General features: G+C 40.3%; 2 protein-coding genes across 3 annotated transcripts; both read right to left on the bottom strand.

Moving 5' to 3' along the window:
* Window positions 1–2,204: 2,204 nt before the first annotated feature.
* Window positions 2,205–11,782, bottom strand: pyroxd1 (pyridine nucleotide-disulphide oxidoreductase domain 1). Of its 2 annotated transcripts, none has more exons than XM_030046313.1 (13): window positions 11,450–11,782; window positions 11,090–11,170; window positions 10,001–10,120; window positions 9,124–9,252; window positions 8,630–8,703; window positions 7,973–8,160; window positions 7,767–7,864; window positions 6,941–7,043; window positions 6,729–6,844; window positions 6,143–6,265; window positions 3,760–3,897; window positions 3,424–3,513; window positions 2,205–2,749 (listed from the first exon to the last, which is right to left on the bottom strand). In XM_030046313.1, the coding sequence occupies exons 1-13, from the start codon at window positions 11,525–11,527 to the stop codon at window positions 2,591–2,593; spliced, it is 1,497 nt and encodes a 498-aa protein (XP_029902173.1). In that variant the 5' UTR covers window positions 11,528–11,782; the 3' UTR covers window positions 2,205–2,590. The 2 variants fall into 2 exon arrangements, with proteins under 2 accessions (XP_029902173.1, XP_029902174.1); XM_030046314.1 differs by having other exon boundaries at window positions 6,729–6,841.
* Window positions 11,783–15,972: 4,190 nt separating this feature from the next.
* On the bottom strand, window positions 15,973–18,450 carry iapp (islet amyloid polypeptide). The gene is made up of 4 exons (XM_030046089.1): window positions 18,383–18,450; window positions 17,301–17,396; window positions 16,661–16,801; window positions 15,973–16,502 (listed from the first exon to the last, which is right to left on the bottom strand). The coding sequence occupies exons 2-4, from the start codon at window positions 17,378–17,380 to the stop codon at window positions 16,328–16,330; spliced, it is 396 nt and encodes a 131-aa protein (XP_029901949.1). The 5' UTR covers window positions 17,381–17,396; window positions 18,383–18,450; the 3' UTR covers window positions 15,973–16,327.
* Window positions 18,451–21,259: the final 2,809 nt, after the last annotated feature.

The following is a 21,259-nucleotide window of genomic DNA, read 5'->3' as shown; positions in this document are numbered from 1 at the left end:
ATCACACATTATCTGATTTGATATGCGCTAATAAGGAATATAAGGAATAAATGCCAGAACAGATATTTAAACAGTGAATTTAAAGGTTACTATATATATATAGTAACCTTGAATTAGTGAATTAAAAGGTTACTGTATATATAGTAACCTTTAAATTCACTGTTTAAATATCTGTTCTGGCATTTATTCCTTAAATTCCTTATTAGCGCATATTAAATGAGATAATGTGTGATATGCATGTGTAAACAGAATAATTCAAAGAACTGGTAACTGACTTTTTTTCTTGTCTTTGTGTGTGTAATCAACTTGTGAATTTTTATAGTGATATCTGAAAGTAAAATTTTGAACCCCTTTCCCCTGTGTGTTAAAAACAGTGTTTTTTGGTAATATGTGGTCATAAATAGGTGATTTTCAAAACTTTCCACCACTGGGATTTCGTAGGACTTTTGATATGTTATAACCAACATATTTATGAGACTAAAAAATTTGAAAGAGTTTCTGTTGCAATTTTTCCTAGATCACTTTGCACAATGCCTATACTAAAACTCCGAGTTTAACATCGTACATGGGAAATTTTCGCATAAAACAGAGAGCAAATGAGGGATTTAAGACAACTCCGTGTGCTCGGTGGATTAAAACAAGCGCACTTTGGTCGTCTGAAGTAACTTCAGTGCGCCGCTGACGTCCCCCGTCCGTAATCCACTTGAATGAAATGAGCTTTGTAGTCTGGGGTGTTTAAATATGTTACCGGCTACAGAAGGTCATGGATTCAGGAGGATGACCCACCTAATGCCGATTTATGCGCATTTTTTCGGCCTGATGTAAATCTCAAGTGTGCTTTAATTTATTATAGCGAGCAGGATGTTGCATAATGACAGGAAACGGAGGCACACGGGCGTTTCTGCAGTTCTTGCCAAAAAAAAAAAAAAAAAAAAAAAAAAACTGCTATTGGAGTATTGATCATTGCTCCTGTGACAAAAACTTAAAAATGTGCTGAGTTTGAGAGTGAGAAATAAACTTTTTTTTTGCACCCAAAGACAGTTTGATCTTTCTTTTTTCTCTACTGTCTAGCTACATGTAGATTTATTTTATTTATGTATTTAATAAGAATTATAATTATTATTAAGATGAAAAATTGACCTACATATGTTGGCAAATCCTCTGTTGTCTCCTGCCAGTGGTAATGGTGCCTTTGCAATACTTCGTGCTGCTCTACTTCATAGTACTTTTCATAACTTTGAAGTAATTGTGTGTTTGCAGTGTAGTGCACTTTGTCTTCTATACAGTATTTTGCATTTTATTAGTATTATTCTTATTAGTTATTATGTTCACAGACGTTGGAGAGATATTTCGAGTCAACACGTTGCAGCTGTTTTACTTTGGAGCACAGGATCCATAGTGTGTGTTTATTATTTAATACACTCACCAAATGAATATAAAAAATAACCAAAATCCTGTTCAGTGGCAACAGTTCATTGCTGTAGACATTCCCTCTCTTCACTCCTTGAAAAGCACAGTCATCATATGCAAACAAGCTCTTGATTGTTCTAGTCTAGAGCCTGAATTGCCTGTTCAGCTGGACCGGGTCACATATCAGCCTACATGTTATCAATGCAAATTTGGAAGCCACTTTGGTCAAGCCTAAAAAGTACTCCTAAAGGCCCAGTCACATCTCCATATTTTATTGCTAAAGAGATTTAGCAGCGAAACCTGATATGACCGAATCGATACTTGTTACTTAAATGATCATATATTAGCTCCACCCAGCAGATAACCTCCCTACTGCAGCAAAAATACAATGCTAATTGACTTTAATTGGCTGACTGAGGATGAGGATGTTATTAACAGCGATGAATCAACGCCAGTCATCCACTGTGCCATTTGCTCCTACATCTGGGATTTCAACATGGTGCTTTGTTATCATGGATAAATGTTGACTGAGCCAGGCAACAATGGCTGGCACACACACACATACATATTCACGCCTGTTTGCATCCAGTACAAACAAGGTAATTTCCTGTTAGCCACTGGGCAGCTCCACCTGGACGGTGCAAGGTGCTGCAGTACAGGGAGAGCCCTTTTCATTCATCACCCTGATTATTTTCAGCCGCTTTTGGAGATTTGGGAGCCAGCCCTCTGTCACCACCTTCAACAAACTCCTTTAGGCCAAGAACAACTGACTGCAATGAAATGATGTTGTTTTATAATGTCTGGTTAAGACTTTACAACCAATCACTCCGACCACTACGGGGGCAGTACCTTTGTCTCTCCGACTGTGGCTGAACACAAGTGAAACCTCAAGTTAAGACCACTGGTGAAAATCAGTACAATAATTTATTCAACAGCAAAAATAAATTGTTAACAAGTAGGCCTAAGACAAAGATTATTTTGCCTCTCTTTTTTTTTTTTTTTTTTTTTACAAATCCTTACCTTATTGCCAATAACAAAAGACACACCAGTTGGCCTTCACATGATAAAGTGCACTGAATGCAACGTTTCTCTAGATTTCCTTCCAACAATCATATTTTGTGAATAACGTCCGCTATGTGCATGCTGCTTCCCTCTGCGGTGTTGAACACAGTCCCGATGTTCAGTCGAAATAGTCCTCTATGTCAATGTTGGGGTTGAGCAGCTCCTCTCCGTACGGTGTCAGATCCATCTGATTGAGGATGAGGTTCTCAAAGGTTTCCTCCAGATCTGTTTCCCCGATGAGCACCGCTCCCATCATCCTCCCACCACTGAGGATGACCTGGAGGAAAAACCAAAGGGGGAAATGAGCGGGAACGTAGCTGAGTGTGATGATTTCTGGACGGCCTTACCGAATTATGGCAAGGCCTGCTCTCTTTGCTCTGGATTTTGATTTTTAAATCTGAACAAACTGCCTATTTATCAAACTTTTAAGTGTTATGGTGTTTTATGACTGTCACCCAAGTCCCAAGCTTTTTGATTTTACTATGAACAAAGGAGATTCATTTCAAAGGTAAACACTGGTGTAATTCCACTTTTGGCTTGGTACCAGTATCAGGCAACACACACAAGCAGTGGTTATTTTCACAAAACATTTCCACCATGTGTCACTTGCCATATCTTTCACGTGTAAACAGAACTAGCAGCATCTAAACAACTTGAGGAGGTTTTGGCACCGCTTACATCAACAGTACACTCCACCTAATAGGTATAGGGGAAAGTCACGACTGCTTTTTTCTATTAGTGTTAACCTATGTGGGTAAAGTGAGCCAAAAATATACAGGTGGTGTCTTTTTTTTGATCATAATTTTCAAATTTGTAGGCCAGGGCGTCTCTGCAGCACCACAATACTTCTGTAATGCTATTCTGTCACACATTTTACCTTTATCAAAAAACAGCATTGCAATTCATTGTTCATTGCTCTATTACAAACACATTCTAACCATGTCTGTTCACCTTGATGTACTCCTGGCCTTTCGTACAGCGCACCAGCAGCTCGTGGTCGGGCCCCAGCCCCTGGCCATTAAACTTGCCCAGCAGGACCACCTGTGACATGAGAGGGAAAAGAGGAAGTTGTTAAAAAAAAACACAAGGACAGTGAGCCTCGAGCAATGACAGAGAAAGAAAAGGACACCGTGTGCACTGTGAAAAGACCTTGAGGGATTTTGGCAAAGTAATTACAGACTTCTCCGCATAATTAAAATGTGCAACGTTATAAGTCGTGTAACAGGTGAATAACGTGTCGGCTCTTATTCAAATTGCACCCCTTCACCGCAGTAAAATGGCACAAACCTTGTAGCTGAAGAATTTGGTAATGTGCGAGAAGAGTTCGAAGCAGAAGTCCAGTTCTATTGGTTCTGACAGGACGTGTGCAGCTATGCAGCGGCCTGCGTACCAGCCCATCTGACGGGCCTGAGTCCACAAACGCATCTGCAACACAGGACACAGACACACGGTGCAGGACTGAATCTGATGGATGGAATATGACACTACTTTTCAGCACATCTACGTGCAAGGTTAAGAGTTGATTTGCAACAATTTTCCCCAAGATTTAGGCTAAAAACAGGTGTATGGATAGGGCTAAAATTGTTAAAGTCATTTCAATTGAATCCAGGTTTCTTTAACAGAAGTTGAACACAAGTAATAGTCCTAGCAAGCAGACTGATAGGGGATCAATAGGTGAAGTAATACTAGATGAATTAAGAGATCTTTTGAGTAAAAAAAAAAACAAACTTAAAACTCATTGCAGATTTCAGGAGAAGCATCCACCATCAAAGGAATGGCTTGCAATGTTAAAAATCAGTGTGAGGTTGAGATTGGAAAAATAGGTGTGCCTAGAGTTTTTTTTTTTTTTTTTTTTTTTTTACCTCTGGTGGCCAGGGAGCTTAGAGGCCTTCCACTGACGCTCTGCCTTATGACATTTTCATTTTAAATTGCAAATGTTCTCATTTATCCAGGGCTGGGACATTAGCTTTCCTGGTTTTAAATGGTGCAGCTTCATCGAGGATGGTTTCTAAACCTTTACTTCATATCCATGAAGACGCCAGTGAATACACTAGGTTTTTCCAGTCATGCCCTGCTTCACATTCATATGAATACACACGTTCACCTGAGAGCCACAGTTGTCTATTTTTGGCCACTGAGCAGCTCCACCCAAACAGCGGGGAGTTAAAGAACCATAGCAGTGATTTAGAGCAATGTGTGCAAAGTGTACAAACTTTACATTTCTGCTAAATTTTTTCCTGAAGAAGACTGCTTTCTTCATTTTCTCTTTTCATCCATGCACATTAATTTTATTTTTGTTTATTTGTTCATTTGTTTCTAGGCTCACAATATAAAAATGTAAATTATGTAGGCCAATTTACTGGCCAGTTCTGTAGGCCAGTAAACCAGGTGAGTCTAATCCTCTATTTAAGTAATAGTCCAGTAATTTAAGGCCAAAATTGGGGTCAACCTAGGACAAATTGCAAGAGAAGCAAACTCAACTGATTTTGTATCCTCAGTTTGTCCTGAGTGAGAGAAAAAAAGTCCCAAGGAATCCCATCGGTGGAAAGTTTTGAAAATCACCTATATATGACCATATAATACCAAAAAAACACCCTTTTTAACACACAAGTGAATGGGGTTCAAAATTTTACTTTCAGATATCACTATAAAAATTCACAAGTTGATTACACACACAAAGACAAGAAAAAAAGTCAATTACAAGTTCTTTGAATTATTCTGTTTACACATGCATATCACACATTATCTGATTTGATATGCGCTAACTGGAATAAACGTCTTTGTGTGTGTAATCAACTTGTGAATTTTTATAGTGATATCTGAAAGTAAAATTTTGAACCCCTTTCACCTGTGTGTTAAAAAGGTTTTTTGGTATTATATGGTCATATATAGGTGATTTTCAAAACTTTCCACCAGTGGGATTTCTTGGGACTTTTTTCCCTCACTCAGGACAAACTGAGGATCCAAAATCAGTTGAGTTTGCTTCTCTTGCAATTTGTCCTAGGTTTTTTTCATAAAATGACTGGACTATAACTCATGATCGGCTGGTATGTTGTACTGCTCCAAGCCAGGGTTGTTGGACAGCTCTGGCCCAGGGCCTCCAAGTGCTGTTGGCCTGAATCTCTGGCTCCTTGCTTGGCGCCACTGGAGCCATGCGTAAACACAGATTGCAGCCGCTCAACTTAGCCCAACAGGCCCGTCTACACCTCCTCTCGGCTGGCAAACACCCACTCATCCTTTCAGGAACAGGAGCCTTGGGAGCTCTGCTGTCCATAGAAATAAAAAGCAACTTTTGCTACAGACTGTCAGAGTGTTGGTGTGACCCAACTTCTTGAGTCTGAAACCAGGACATCTGATAGTTTAAGTGCACCGCAAGGCCTGTATGAATTTTATCCATAAGTGGTAAAGATTACAAGTAGCCTATTCATGGTCTGGATGTTAAAAATATCTTTGAGTCTGATGATAAGGCTTTTCTTCCTTCATTTCCCGCAAATGCTGACTGTCTATAATTGTGTTCTGTCTGCTCTTAATAATGCTGCTTCCTTGTTTAGATCATAGACTTTATTATACACAGCATTTGCAGGAAACAGCTGAAGAAAAGCCCTGGCACTGGAATCAAAACAAATGGTGTCCTGTGTAGGTTAATAAAATGGGCTGTCTATTAGTGCACCTGCTGCCACAGTGGGCTGTGCTCCCAGCATGCAGTGCACACGTCTCCCGCAGCATAGACATCTGGCTCCGATGTCATCATGTGGTCGTCTACTCGCAGCCCGCCATCGTCTGCCAGTGCAAACTGAACACAACCGCAAGCAAAAACAACAAAATAACACTGACATTAATAGCCAATATGTAATTTATCTGTTTATTGTGACACATTCTATTTTGAACAATATATTGTAAAGATTTTGGGGGATATTTCTGATTTACTTTGTCATCCTTGCTTTCCATGGATGAAGCAATCTTAATCATTTTTGTTTTCATGTATCAATGAATCCATAAAAATCAAACAAAATAAGAAAAAAATGCAAGAAAAAAATTGAATCGAATTGCCAATCAAATTGAACTGTGAGTTGTGTCTCTGTTAAGCCAAAGATTCACACCCCTATGGCTACTGCTAAAATTCAGACTGAGGTTCATAATGTTATGTGAAATGATACATGCCGATGGAGAGAATGATATGAGAGGTCAAGAGCCCGCAGGCCCCTCAGGTACTCTCAGGATTGATTACTGACCGCACTATGGATGAGTCTGCTTACATTGTTGCCATGGAGGAACGGCTCTGTGTTTGGCACCACACCGGTTGCGCTGACAATAAAGTCACAGCCAAACGTCTTCCCGTTCGTGAGCTTGACGTAAACCGGCCAGGATCCTGCTGAGAGGGAAGAAAAGCACTGAGGGTGAAGACGAGAAGAAGAAAGGGACGGAACAGTTAAGACACCGGAGGACGCGCAAGAGATGTGGTTCTCACCTCCCTCAGATACAAGCGTTTGCTGCGGGGACTTAAGCAGCTCCTGGTGGGTGTAGATGCTGTCCACCTCACACTGGTACTCCACTGAAACTCGGTGGGACACCTGAGCGCAAAAAGAGCAGAGACTCATTGGAGAAGTATGTATAATGTATGGAGTGTTTCATGTCTTGTGAGCACACAGAAAGGCTTCATACTCTACAATAGATCAGTAGATTTAACTTGTTCAGCCTGCAAGCCAGATAATAACATTAATTCATGCTCTGAAACCCAATATAATACACCTTTATTTTGAATATGAAGTAGTTTTAAGGTAGTGTGTGTGTTTACTTTGAATGAGAAATAGATTCAAAGTAGAGTTGATGCCTCATTACAGAAACTAGACAGTCTACATTTGAATTTTATGTTTCTCACATTGCCTTAATATTTCTTAAGTTCTTGCAACACTTTGGCTGTTGGCGATTAATTTACTGATTTTTTTTTTTTCAATTAAATTAATTAATCATTTTGTCTTTAAAGTGTCAAAACTGATGATGAAAGCTCATGGGAAGTCAGCAGAACCCAAAGTAATGTCTTCAGTTTGCTTCCTTAGTCTGACCAGCAGCCAAAAAAAACCCCACACTATTAATTGCTAATATAATGATATTAGAAAAGTAAGACAACCTTAGCATCATAGTAATATTAGTCCAGCTCTAATCAGCAAATGTTTTACTTGATAAATCACTAAAACAGTTCATTATTAAAATTCAGAATAATTCATTTTTTCTTAATTCAGTGTTAAAGTTAAAGTTTTGTTTAACAGTCAATATTATGACACGCAATAACTGACCTCCTCCGCTCCTCTCAGAACAATTCCTTCGTGCCAGTCTGGACCAAGGGCACTGCCAGGCTCTGTGGGACCGACGCCACGCCCTCGCCTGTCTTCATCTAAGAATACACACACGCAAACGTTCAACCATTGTTTGCATGACATTAAAAGCAAAACACCGTGACCCTGAGGCAATTTCGCAAAGTAGAGCAGCGCAGAAAAGAAACCTGTGAAGGTGTGGGACGCTCCGGCTGGCTCCACAGTGTAGCGATGCCTCTTACAGGGAGTGGCTCCCTCTGGTTTGTCGGCCTCCAGCGAGGGGATGAGGAACTGTGCCGCTCCGGCATCAAAGAAGGTGTTTCCTATGGCCTTGTCCTTCACGGCCCAGATCACCTCACAGCCCTCCACCTCATACCTGGACAATACACAATCAGTCTCATGCTGCTTCTCAGTCACTTTCCTCTTTAGTTCCATTATGGCGCAGTCAAAATGATTGGTTTCACACTAGGGCAGCCACTTTTACTGGCCATCGCAAATCCTTTTTCTCATGTTTGTTTTTTTCCTCCCAATCACCATGCATTATATTATTTTATATGCACAATAAACTAAACCTAAACACATTGAATAACAGTGTCAATAAACATGAACAGACTGGCTAATGTTACAAAAAACAAAACAAACAAACAAAAAAAAAACTCCATAGCTATGGCTTCAAAGTTTTTCAAATATGCCTATTACAGGCAATACTGTTAAACTGAGAATTACGATACACACAATTAAATTTTACCATCAAAAACATACACATGCATAACACATAAACACTGTCACTGCTTTGTTTTCAGAAATCTGAAATGTAACCAGCATTTTGGCTGTGGCAGACTCACACTAATTCCAAGGCAATCCCTCCATTCCCAACAACAACAATCCTCTTTGCTTTGGATAGCCGCTTCTGAAATTCCTGCAAACACAATTACAAGGGACACTGGTAAGTGTCCACATGGCGATTTATTTATAAAAACTGTGCAATGCTGTAGCAGCCATGGTGTAATTACATTCACTTGTATGAACAGAGCCAAGGCCTGGTCTCGTAAAGCACTTTAGCAATAAAATATCATTGTCTGCGGGGTTGCAATGGAACTAAAATTGGAGTTCAACTTTAGCACTGATGTTGTTGTCAAGTGAAGTGGAAAATCGCTTGTTTATCCACTCATTTTGGAAAAAGAGAGCAGCTCGAGAATAGAATAGGCCATCCCACACAACAGTACAGACCTGAATATGAATGTGAGGTGTTAGATAATGTCAGAAGTTCAGTTTCCCCAGAAAACTACAGACCTAAACATCATTATGGCTGCAGACACTCAGAGAGGTGTTTTCGTACCTGGGCGCTGTCCGTGTCCCGTATCCCCAGCACGTAGGGGTTACCCTGGGTGAGGAGCTTGGGTCTGCCCCCGCTGCAGATACACAGCTTCTCATAACCGAAAGTCCGCCCATCCACAGTCTGCACAGTCTGAGAACAGTGAGTAAAATTAGTGTTTTATTATTCTGGCTTGGTTTCGAGAAACTGATGTTCCTCTCTGCAAATTAGTCGTGAAAATGACATTATTCTAAATTTTGCTCAGTTGTTTTTCAGGAGGTTTTCGCACAAGTTATTCCATTACATTTTTGTTTTTTTCTGCTCAGGATTCTTGGAAATAGAATCAAAACCACAGGAATAGTTTAATCGAGTCATGCTCATGCCTAACCAATGACATGGTACAACCAAACATCCACAAGATGGCGACAAAAGATAGACAGTAATTAAAAAATGTATCTGTTATGGTATAAAATATGTAAAATAATGAGATAAACATTCATGGCTCTGTGTTTATGAAAGTTAAGATTTGTAACACTGCAACAGAAAAGGACTCTGAGAAGATGAAATATTAATTAATTCCCATGGGTGAAATTAGGTCGCTGCAGGAGCAAAGGTAGCGTAAAAATATACAGATCAGACCATAAAATAAGCTATAAACCCAGAAAAAAGTTATAAAAACTATGAAGTCAGAAACAAGTCAGAATGTACACAATACTGTTGTTACATAAAAATAAGCTGGTGACTACTTAACCAGATGTTATGTAATCTATGACCATGGAGCAAGATTGATTACTTGAAAACTAGAACATATTATTGCATTACTACGTACATAGCATGAAACAGTAAATCCATTATTGAAATACTGTTAAGTATCTGCCGAATGAAAACATCAGCCACTCACATGCGTGTGTGTGTTGAGGGCTTTGACAGCAGACTGGACAACAGTCAGGTTGGGGAATTTCTCCTCCAGAACGCTGGACGGCTGCTCCTCAACATCAAATTCCTCCAGCGTCTTGGACACCTGCCAGGGAAGACACAGAACGAGAACAAAGACTCCTTATTGTGATCACTAACCGGCCAAATACCAGCCTCTCGTCCACTGACACTTCAAGCATCAAAAGGATATCACAATACATCATGTCATTTAAAAGCAAACGGGGTTTTAATGTGTGTAGCATTTCTTATTATCATCAGAAAGGCATACAGTATTTTATGTAGTGGTTGGCCTGTTTCAGATAGCCTTACAGCTAAAAAATGTATTTTATTAACAAGGTGTCTACAGGTATCAGAGTTCAATTTAATACTTTTGAAGACGTTTTCAACACCAACACCACTTTTAACTGCTTTTTGAAGAGATCATTTTTTTCTTGAGCAGTGCAGGTACATATAAAAAGGTAGTCTACATATTTCCAGAGGTCAGTTTTAGGTGGCAATATGACAAGATATTATTAACTAGATGATTTGGTTAGATAGCTGCTACAGTAATGAATGTACTCTAATATGACCTATTTTATTTCCTGACAAAACACAAGAGAGGTTAACTGCAAGGATTTTCTTGGCTTCCCCTCTTCAGGTAAGTATGACAAGTTAAGTATAGTGTATGAGTCTGGTTTGGTTAATCTGAAGCGGGCATTTTCCCAACAGCTCAGTGAAGCAGGCAAGAATAAACACAGTATTCGGTTCAGTAGCTGGCTTTGTGATTTATAACATCAGAAATATAGACTGTGACACAGAAGAACTTAGTTCTTTTTGACAAAAAGAAAATGATGGATAAATGAAATTAGATTAAATGTATACATCGCTACTGAGAACTCAATTTAAGACTATTTAAGACATTTTAAAACTTTAAATGGACCCTTTTAATGAACACCTTGTATGGGGGACCCAGTTGTGATGAAACCCATAACCCTGAGAATGCTAATTTGCCCACTGAGTAACCCAGGAACATCATCATCATCATCATCATCATCATCATCATCATCATCCTGACCTGTTTGAAGTTGGCCACTGCCTTGACAAGAGAAGCTGCTGTGATCAGAGCCACCTCTGCGTCCGGGAACTGGGATGACAGCTGTCAATAAACATCACACAGTCCAGTGATTTGTCTCATCAACCTCTGCCGACATGACAACTGTTTTATTGCATCGCAAGCCAAAAGAGGAGAGCATTTCGACCCATTGTTTATGATATTGTGTAAATCAGGCGTCAAAATATGAGATTCAAGACAGGCATTTAAGAGTGAACATTAACTCTGAGGGGGTTTATTCTTTATCCTCTTCCTCATCACTTGTAAATAAAGTTGCCATGTGCCCCAGTCCTACATATGTACCAAACAAAAAGTCATGTTCACCTGCTCGACACATGTCACACCTGCGATGCCGCCTCCCACGATCACAAACCTGAACGTTTTCTCCGTTTTATCTCCCATTCGCCTCACACACTGCTAAGCTAACTTTAGCTAACGCGAGCTAACAGCATGTTCCCTCAGCGGGACACACACTTCGACAGTTAGCTAACAAACCTTTTGTGCGACGTACAAGGATAATAACACGTCGCTAAACGGTTAAAATCCGACAAGGTTTCTAATTAATGCGTAAAAAAAATGCTTGACAGTTGTTAGTTAACGTTAGCATTAGCCTTCAGTTGCTACATGTCTGGTTGACAGCTAAGTACGGCAAGTGGAAGGGTCAAAAGTGTTTTTTCACCAGGGTACATTAGACAGTTCTTTAGTTTTTGCCCGAACTCTCACACACTTTTAAAGTGTGTGTTTAAAATGCCTTACCGTAACTTTTATTTTACATTGCTGAGAAATATATAGTAAAATCACTGAATAGTTACTTGTTATTATTTTTTTTATGTATTTATTTATTTTTATTTATGTATTTATGTATGTATGCATTTATTTATTTATTTTTGAAGTTATCACATTCAAAATGGCTATGAGAGTGTGAGGAAAAGTTACAAGGGAAAGTTGACAGCTTTCCAATGTTATTTCTATCCATTATTCCACTGATCCATTATTACTGACGTGTATTCACTCATATGAGGGTTCACGGAGGGGTTTGATGAGGATGAACATAATGTGAATCATAACACTGTAGCTTTTGCACAGCTTTTTTTTTCTAGACACAAAACGTATACATACTAACATACATACTCGTGGAAATAATTTAATCATGTTATGGCAAACAATAGTTTCAAAAGGGGGTTCACTGCACATGCTGCCACAAACTTTACTGAGGTGCCTGAAGTAATGAACAGTATGGAAAAATAAAAATCAATAGTGGTTTAAAATAAGAGACCTTTTAAATACAGCACGTTTAAAATTTGATTCAGCAGAATGATCACGTTTTAATTTTACCATTGCAAATTTTTATTAGGCAGTCTCAGGTTTTCTGTTGAATTGTCTGTTGTGGATAGCCTTTTGTCTTAATAATGATTTTTCTTTTTTTAATGTCTCTTATGTAACACTGCTGGGTGACAACTTAATCCCCCTCAAGACAACTGATAAGGTGCATCTATCTATCTATCTATCTATCTAGAAAGTGAGGAAAGTCTTACAGCAGGGGTCACCAATCATGTGCCATGGAGGGCCGAGAGGCTGCAGGTTTTCATTCCAACCAAGACCTCCACCAGGTGATTTCACTGATTAGCTCCTCCTTTCTGATACAAGGTGAGGTGATCAGTGAAATCACCTGGTGGAGGTCTTGGTTGGAATGAAAACCTGCAGCCTCTCGGCCCTCCATGGCACATGATTGGTGACCCCTGTCTTACAGATTCTTCTAGTTCCAACACTTCGCCATGACTGTCTCTGTCCAGCAGGGGGCGATCTTACCGCAAATTTGGACATTTGTATAACCTATGTTCACTTGTTTGTTTGTTTGTTTTTCATACTATGCTCCAGTTCCCTTTATAGGCTCTGGCTGTCTTGATTTACTGGGAAGTTATCAGCCTTACAGATAAGAATATGACGCATTGTTACATTACGTTGATGTGACTGATACACAACAGGCCTGCAGGTCCATGAGAGTGTGGACACACACACAACCACCCACCCACCCACACACACACACACACACACACACACACACACACACACACACACATACTTGTGCCGCTACAATCAGATTTAACCAAACCAGTTACAGCCATGCTCTTGTTCCTGGCGAATGAAAACACCATGCAGGTGCTACTTTTGGGAAACCTGTTGGAAAGGAGCAGTTGCTGCTGCCGTGGCAACCTGGCCTTTCTGGATGAGGATGAGGATGCTGAGTGATCATCTAGGATCACTGTATGAACTTATGAACCTATAGTCAACCAGTTTGGTGTGAACAAAAGCACCACAGAAACCTTGCACAGAGTCTAATGTGTTTTATTATTCCTTGTGAAGACACAATAGGCCTATGAGGCAAAAAGAAAACATTGCTCCCATCCAAACCTGAGCAGGTGTAAAGAGCAGGGAGGAGGTTGATAGGCGATCCAAACTGTGCCATAGAAAAAGTGCACACTTTCAATTACCATGGTGATCAGCCTTCCAACTGGATTAACAGATCCTCAGGGCGAGGCCTCAAAACACTGCAGCAAACAGACCAAATCCTGGTCAGCCTCTTCCTGTGATCAGACTGTTTATCACACTTTGTGCAGAGCTGATAGTCTCGGTGTTTCCGTGCTGTGCCAGACATCCCAGTAGATCCAGTCGTGTGTGATGGCTGAGCTGCCTCAGTAACAGTTTGTGCACAGAGTATTTACACCTTCTGGACAGTCTATTAAATTGTTCCATCAATTAATTAAGCTTGTTGCAATAAAAAAAAAAAAAAAAGCAAAAAAAAAAAAACAAACGGAAAATCAAACCTGTTCCGAAAACTTTGATGACGGACAAAAGTGTTGGAGCTGGTGTGCAATTGTGATTGCCACAACATGAAGTCGAATTTATTTCTAAACGTGCAACAATTTCGGACAAAAAATGTGGACTTGGGGTGCAAAGGCCTTAACCCTGACCTTTTCCAAACCATATACCATTAGAACAAGCCATTCCCAAACTTTAACAAGACCAAAAACCAAGGTTTGTTAGTTTGTTTGTGAACATTAGTTGTTTAACAGACCTTTGGCTTGTATTAGAGACGCTCTTGTGTGTCTCTATGCACAATTAATTTTGGAAATGCTCATGTTAAAGGGTTGGAACAAAAACTTTATGTGGTCGTATGAATTGGAGGAGTTGTTGTACAAGTTAGAGTCAGCCTCAGACTTTAGCTTATAGAATTAGAGCAAATAATTTGATTTTAATTGATTGGACCAATAATTGTCCACTGGCACCACTGCACTCCTGGCTGAGCTGGAGAGGGCTTCTCTTTTTTTGTGATCCTTCTCATGTTACATCCTCTTTACCCCTGTTTTCCTCTGAGGTTTGTGGGAGTTTTCTCTTGTCTGTTAAGCTTCAGGTTACAGGTTTCAGGTTAGGTGCCATTTTAATGAGAAAGACGATTTAGTGACACAGAAAACCTGGAGAGAAGATTCAGTGAACCTGGATCTGCTTTCCCATTCAAACAGTTACACTTTTAAAATCCAGCAATCAGCATCAAAACAGATCCGTAACATCTACATATTTCAGTTTGAACTATGTTTTTGAGACTCAATCTCAATGCAACAGCTTACTCATGAATGAAGAGGTGGACTACAGAACCACAAACACAGATCTATATTCTGAAGATAGACTTAAATCAAGCTCAGAAAACACACACATGCAATTTTTTTTCACTCTTCACTTTAAGGGATTCATGTGATTTCAGAAAAGTCTGTGCGTGCGCCAAGAAAATAGCACAGTGCATGTTTTTGTTAAGATGCTTTTGATGGGCGAAGGCGATTGAGACATTCAGCACCAAAATGGCACCAAAAGTGTGCTGCACCACTGATCTGCATAAAATAAATAAATAAATAGATAAATAAAATCACACCCAGTTGAGTCACTCCACCCGTCTCGGCATCCCAAAGCAGCTCAGAACTCCCCTAAACTAGGTTATAGTGCCCTGTCGTCCCAGTCAGGCAGGCCGAAAACATAATGAGCTTCTTTCTCACACATCTGCCTCACTAGTTACCGGTAAATCACAGACCCTATTATTCTGTTTATAGGCTTACTCACTGCACGTCTACAGTCCTGTGAGAAATTAATGTCAGAGATGAACGCGGCCACAGGGTCAGGATCAGATCTAACATTTCATCAAAACATTCATCAGCCATCATTACTGCCGTCATAAACAACACAGCAGCAGATAGCAGTTGAAGTGCAGTGCCCACATTTACCCGCATATGTGCAATTAGTGAATTTTGCACGAAGTAATCGACGGATCTTGACACATTCCCGTTTCCTGTCGGGATGTTTTGCCGGATAATGGTGTGCATTGTTTTTTTTTTTTGTTTTTTTTTTTACATTCATCAGCAAAAGCCGGTACTTGTGCTATTTTTGAAAAAGGCTTTTATGCCGGGGTTAACCATGCATGGGAGTATTGCTGTCATTGTCTGATAATCGGGTCACTGGTAATCAAACACAGGTTAATGCTGTGCGTCATGCTTTCCACCCTTGATTTTCTTCCTGTTACCTTGCATGACACCTGCAGGAGGATGTCATGTGGCTTCCTGAAATACTGTACTATCATTATGTTTCTGCTAGGAAAAAAAAAAAAGGGATTTTGGTGTATCAAGATTTCCTTGGAAAACACTTTGACTAGATTTATTCAGTGTATGATGTGTGGTTTATTGTCTTACAGTGGAAAAGTTGAACTTGTGTGAAATCAAATGCATTTGTAAGTGAATTTCAATCCTCAGATGGGGGTTGCTGATCGTGTCATTCAATCCCTGCTGCTTCAATAATCAACCAGGCATGTTTTATTTTTATTGTGAAGTCGATAAAATCTACAAAACACCCATTAAATTGTCATCACGGTGCTTACACACTTACAATACGTGCAATGATGTGCCGTAAAACAGACTTTTCAGATATATTTTCAAACTTTTATTATAAAAACAACAAACAGATGATAATATATTGATGAGGATACACTTTACAGCTATATTTTTTTCACAGATTTTTTTTTCTTTTTTGAAGTTTACAAAATAAACAAAAAAATATCTGTTCATAATCATCATTACCATCAATGTCAGCTTTGTCAACGTTATTTTCACATTATATGACGTCTGGTTATATCATCTGAGCGCTGGAAGTGCTGGAGGTGGACTAGAGGGTCAGGTAGCTGGGAGGCTGCAGGAGCTCCCTCTTGCCGTAGGCGCTAGATCCTACGTTGGTTGGTGCGTAAACGGTGCCGATGGTGTTACTGGAGCGCACCAGGAAGTCTGCTAGTCTTTGGGTCACACAGGTCGCTGTGTTGCACTTCCTCTTCTCGATGTGATGGCTAGAAGGGCGAGGGAGCACGGGAACCAGTCATTATTCACATGAGATGAGTCACTTAAATGGAAAAAAATCTGGAAAAATCTGGAAGTGTCAGTGAAAATGTAAACAGCGAGCCTCATCTGTGCAATGCAACTGCCCTTTCCCATTTAACAGTGTTACCTGTTGACGGCTGTGAGCCCTCTTTGCGGCCGTGAGTTCATGAGGTCGAGGAAGGGGTTGGAGACGAGCCCGGGTACGAGCCAGCCTTCGTCGTCCGGGAGCGCGCTTTCCTGCTCGCTGGATGAGCTAGGACTGAAGTACCTAAATCACAGGGGGAAAAGGGGTCAAACCGATTCACACTGATAGCCGATGATCCCCTCTTCTAAACATCTAAACATTCTCAAGAGAATGAGAATAAGCTGCCACTTAGCCTCCCGTGATTGCACACTTAGGCACTTTCCCTCAGCCGAGCTCAATCGGCTTCCACCTCCAGAGGCACACATCTCTGCCCTGCGGCTCTTCACCCGGAGCATTACAGCGCGGCTTATCTCACAATTTCCAGGATTTCCAGGCTCATCATCTGCTGATTTCAGATTCGCCCACCTCATTTGTTTCCTAAAATGATAGCAATTTCAACTACTCGTCTCCTGTCTGAGCTCAGATTTTTACGGGCTCAGCTTAGTTTGAACCTGTCCTCTCAGCCAACAATTGAACCCTGCCTCCAGTCAAAGAGCATGAAGAACTGACATTAAAACATCCCCGTCTTTACAGGAACTGTGTTGCATCGGCACTGCACTGCGTATGGTGTGTGTGCACTCACCTGTGGCTTGGGGCGGTGGCGACACAGCGCAGCAGCACAAGCAGCATGAAGAGAAGCAGAGGCAGCCTCAGGTGATTCATAATGCAGGAGGATTCCCTGGAAGAGCACAAGGGATTCAGCACAGGTTGACTTTCTGAGTTTACAATGAGCTGCAGGCCCGCTGTCTGTCCCCAAGATAAGATAACAAAACATAACAAATAACATAAAATAACAAAATTTCACTCTATAGTGACATGACATGAAATGATGAGATGGCATTGCGCTTTATTAATCGAGATAAGATGATAAAATCTGATAACATAAAACAAAATGTTGCACTTAACTAATAGATTGAGATGAGATGTGATGACTGAGATGAGGTGACATGAGATGGGATAAGATAGAGTGTGATAAAATAAGATAAGACCAGATGTGATGAGATAAAATAAGACTGCATTTTACTGATTGAAATAAAATGTCATAACATAACATAAGGTGGCACTTCATTAAGACAAAATAACATACTTAAACTTATTCTTATTTATTTATCCCTTTACTTAATGAGGTAAAAGTATTAAATGGCAGCAGTGCAGAAAGTTATAAAATGGCACGGCGAAAGACAAGACAGAGAGAAAAGATGACAGAAAAGGAGGGATAAAGGGAGAAAAAGAGAAACGGGAGGTGGAGGCAGAGTACATGGACTTCATCACACTGCAGCAGTCAAATTCGGAATATGATCCATCTTCCTATAGATCTGACGATTATTTTAAACTTCTTACGAGGAACTAGCTCCAATATACAAATATAATGTAAATTATCTATAATGTGTAGCTCTGATAAAGGCTGCAATGCATTAAAACCTCAGTGATTCATTTACAATAATCCAAAACCAAGGTGCAAGTTTTACGCTTGAAAAGAGGAGGGAGACAGGCCAAACTGTCCCAATTAAACCATCAATCACTGTATCAAAATTAGGTTTTTCTCTGATTGCTGATTGGTACAATCTCAAACAACCTCCAGCAGCATCACCTTCATTTACAGACGCAAGATAAGTTTTTGCTGAATTAAAAAAAATAAATAACTAAAAATGAGTGAGTACTCACTTTCAGCTGTTTGAGCCAGGAAGCCAGCAGATCCCAATCTGTCACTGGTGCAGTCCAAGGTTTATCGGGCTGTCACACAAACCGACTCGCACAGTTATAAGCTCTGCGCTCAAACCACTTGTGACATCAGCTATCTCCAAATATAGCCTTGCATTTCCATTTACACAGAATGGGTGACGGAGGGGGGGGAGGTTGGGGGAGGGTTGAGGGGGGGCGGCGTGTGGGTGAGGGGATGGGTGGTGGGCAAGTGGGGTTCATCTGAAGGTATATCTCATTTTAAGAAGGTCTCATATATCATGAACACACACTATTGCTTAACAAGCACTCTCTCAAACAGATGCACACATGCACACACACACGCACACACACACACACTTACATCACGTCACCATTCTCATCATCACCTTCGTCATCGCTGTCATCGGGATCCGTGGTGGGACTGACCCACCATAAACCCACACCTGGGAGATGAACACTGTCAAAGTAGAGAGCAGTCTTTATTTTATTTATTTAATTACCTATTTATTTATTTTTTACAACGGGACACATAATGAAGTTTTAGGTCACCAAACTCTGGCCCCGCTGCCGCTCTCCGAGGGGTTCATCGATCATGAATAATGAATGCAAGGATGAATTAACATGAATAATTAAAAGGTCCTCATTATTCTGTGGGTTGAGTCCCAAACAACTGACAAACTACTAATTAATAAAATGATAGTAAAACATGAGTATAATGCATAATGAGGACAAAGCGAGCCTGGAATCTAAAACTACAGTTCAACAGAAGATTAGGAGTCACATTCCTCCGCAGTAATCTCCATTAATACGTAAGAATTATCCATTGTCAAATTTGTATTTTTTCACACGCTATTTAGAATAGAGGGAATTTGTCTTGTCGAGTCTTATTGGTGGAAGAAGATGACCAATGTCTCAAAATCATGCGTGACTTTTCCTTATAAATAAATGTTTTGCAGCTCTCTGATTCATGTTATTGAATCTATACGCAGTCCACGAAAGCTTTTACATGCGTGATTGTGTTTTCAGCAGCAGTTTACGATAAACAGAAGGAGAACTGGGGATAGTTATCATGAGCAGAGATAGCAACTGTGGCTGAACAGACAGTGAAAAGAGCGCCACCTACAGAAATTCAAACTTTAAACAGAAAATCCAAGAGGATGTCACAATCCCACCCACACTGTTTGATTGACAGGTGATCTTTGGGAAGTGTAGAGCAGACACACCATGGAAGTGTTCACCTATAACCATAGATGTTGCAGTTTTCTTTAATGAGCCTTGATTATCACTTTAAAAACAGGAAATAGATGTGCCATTCTTAAGTCTAATTAACTTTGGTGTTAAAGACTGATCTAACTGGTTTGTGATCAAATGCCATGGAAGCTGCAGTGGGTGCTTCTCAACTCTCGTGTCTGATGAGGTCCTAACATTTGTCTAACATCCACAGAGATCGTCCTGCAGTCTCACTGGGGAAATGCCACCACAGGCTGCAGACTGCTGGTAAGTGCTGGCTTGTAACCACAACTTGGAGCTGACAGAGACGTGATGCAGTCCTAATGGACGTGCGATGCCCACAACCACCAGGGTCCCATGAATCCGGTGTTTCCTGCCCGTGAGCTTTCCAAGAAAACATAACTACCGAAACGCAAAGACACGACACATTGAGCTTTCTCTGCTTTTTCATAGAGGGTTTGGTTCACATGTGCAGGCTATTTTTGGAGTGAAAGCTGTGTATTAACATTTTTTTTGTTGTTGAGAATGAAGAGAATTAAGTACCCCCTACTCCTAAAAATAAAACAAACCATTCAGACTTGCAGTACGAAAATGTAAAGTTACCTGATTAATTTTGACTTTTTCAGAAATTGATGACAAGGAGCTGAAGCTTATTTAGACAATAATATCCTGCTTCATGCGCAGCCATTGATTGGTAACGAGTTACTTCAGTGGAATAAAAGGCACATGTCATGTTTATATGCACAGTCTTGAGGAGGTAGAAGGAAAGACTTGGGTTAAAAGAAAAGAAGGCCAGGGAGAGAGAAAGAGACAGAAGAGAGATGAAGGTGAGTGAGTATGAGTTGTATTTTATGGTAAGTCTATTTTTGAATGTTATATGTTATGGAGGAAAATGCTTTTTTCAGAATTATATTGTCTCCCCCCTTGGATCTCCTCACTTACTATAAGAAGCCAGATGTCATATGTTACTCTGCTCAGGAAATGTATTGTGAGACAATATCTGGTACTGCAGACAAGGCACTTAACACTAATTTAGCCTTAATTTTTAACCTGGATGATCCTAAAGGATTTCAGAGATTCCATACTCCGCTCCTATTCACACTTTGAAGGTGCTCCGCTTTAGTTTGGGATTAAACGCTTCATGTAAGTACACATGAAAGACTGTTTTTTTAGGGGGGAGGGAAAGAAAAACCTATTCATTCACTCTTTCTCACACTCTTTTTCACATTCTGTGGAGGGATTTGTACTGCTTCGCAAGGCTTCCATACACAAGCTAAATGCGGTTTGTTAGCATTATTAGGATTCCTGTAATATTGTAGGTAAGAGGGGTCAGATGTCAGAGGAACATGATTACATATCTGGAGTGCAGAGAGGGTAATGGGGCTGCGGCCTCTGATAATGGCTCTTGGTGTTGAGAACATGGAGGTTTGCGGTGATTATACAAGGGATGTGGTCCCTATCGCATGATGTAGTACTTCAGTGATGGATACACAAATGTACAGACCGACAGCAGCTAGATTCTGCCTCTCCAATCTGCAATAACAGAGCTTGGTTGAATAACTGGCCATAAAGTAGTTTTTACATATGCAGGTCGCATCTCTGACAGAGAAAACAAATGGCAGCCATATG

Source organism: Myripristis murdjan, chromosome 23 (assembly GCF_902150065.1).
Source record: "Myripristis murdjan chromosome 23, fMyrMur1.1, whole genome shotgun sequence".
Lineage (NCBI taxonomy): Eukaryota > Metazoa > Chordata > Actinopteri > Holocentriformes > Holocentridae > Myripristis > Myripristis murdjan.
Note: the sequence above shows the minus strand (reverse complement) of the source record. Positions and strands in the feature narration are given on the sequence as shown.

What these genes read in the sequence shown, in the direction of transcription:
- pyroxd1 (XM_030046313.1), bottom strand. Translation starts at nt 11,527, where the DNA reads ATGGGAGATAAAACGGAGAAAACGTTCAGGTTTGTGATCGTGGGAGGC. An exon ending in TTCTGAGAGGAGCGGAGGAG is followed by an intron (nt 7,044 to 7,766) that starts GTCAGTTATTGC and finishes TTTTGCGCTCAG; the next exon opens with GTGTCCCACCGAGTTTCAGT. An exon ending in ACAGCCCACTGTGGCAGCAG is followed by an intron (nt 3,898 to 6,142) that starts GTGCACTAATAG and finishes CCTGTGTTGCAG; the next exon opens with ATGCGTTTGTGGACTCAGGC.
- iapp (XM_030046089.1), bottom strand. Translation starts at nt 17,380, where the DNA reads ATGAATCACCTGAGGCTGCCTCTGCTTCTCTTCATGCTGCTTGTGCTG. An exon ending in GCCACCGCCCCAAGCCACAG is followed by an intron (nt 16,802 to 17,300) that starts GTGAGTGCACAC and finishes CCTGTGATTTAG; the next exon opens with GTACTTCAGTCCTAGCTCAT. An exon ending in GGGCTCACAGCCGTCAACAG is followed by an intron (nt 16,503 to 16,660) that starts GTAACACTGTTA and finishes TCGCCCTTCTAG; the next exon opens with CCATCACATCGAGAAGAGGA.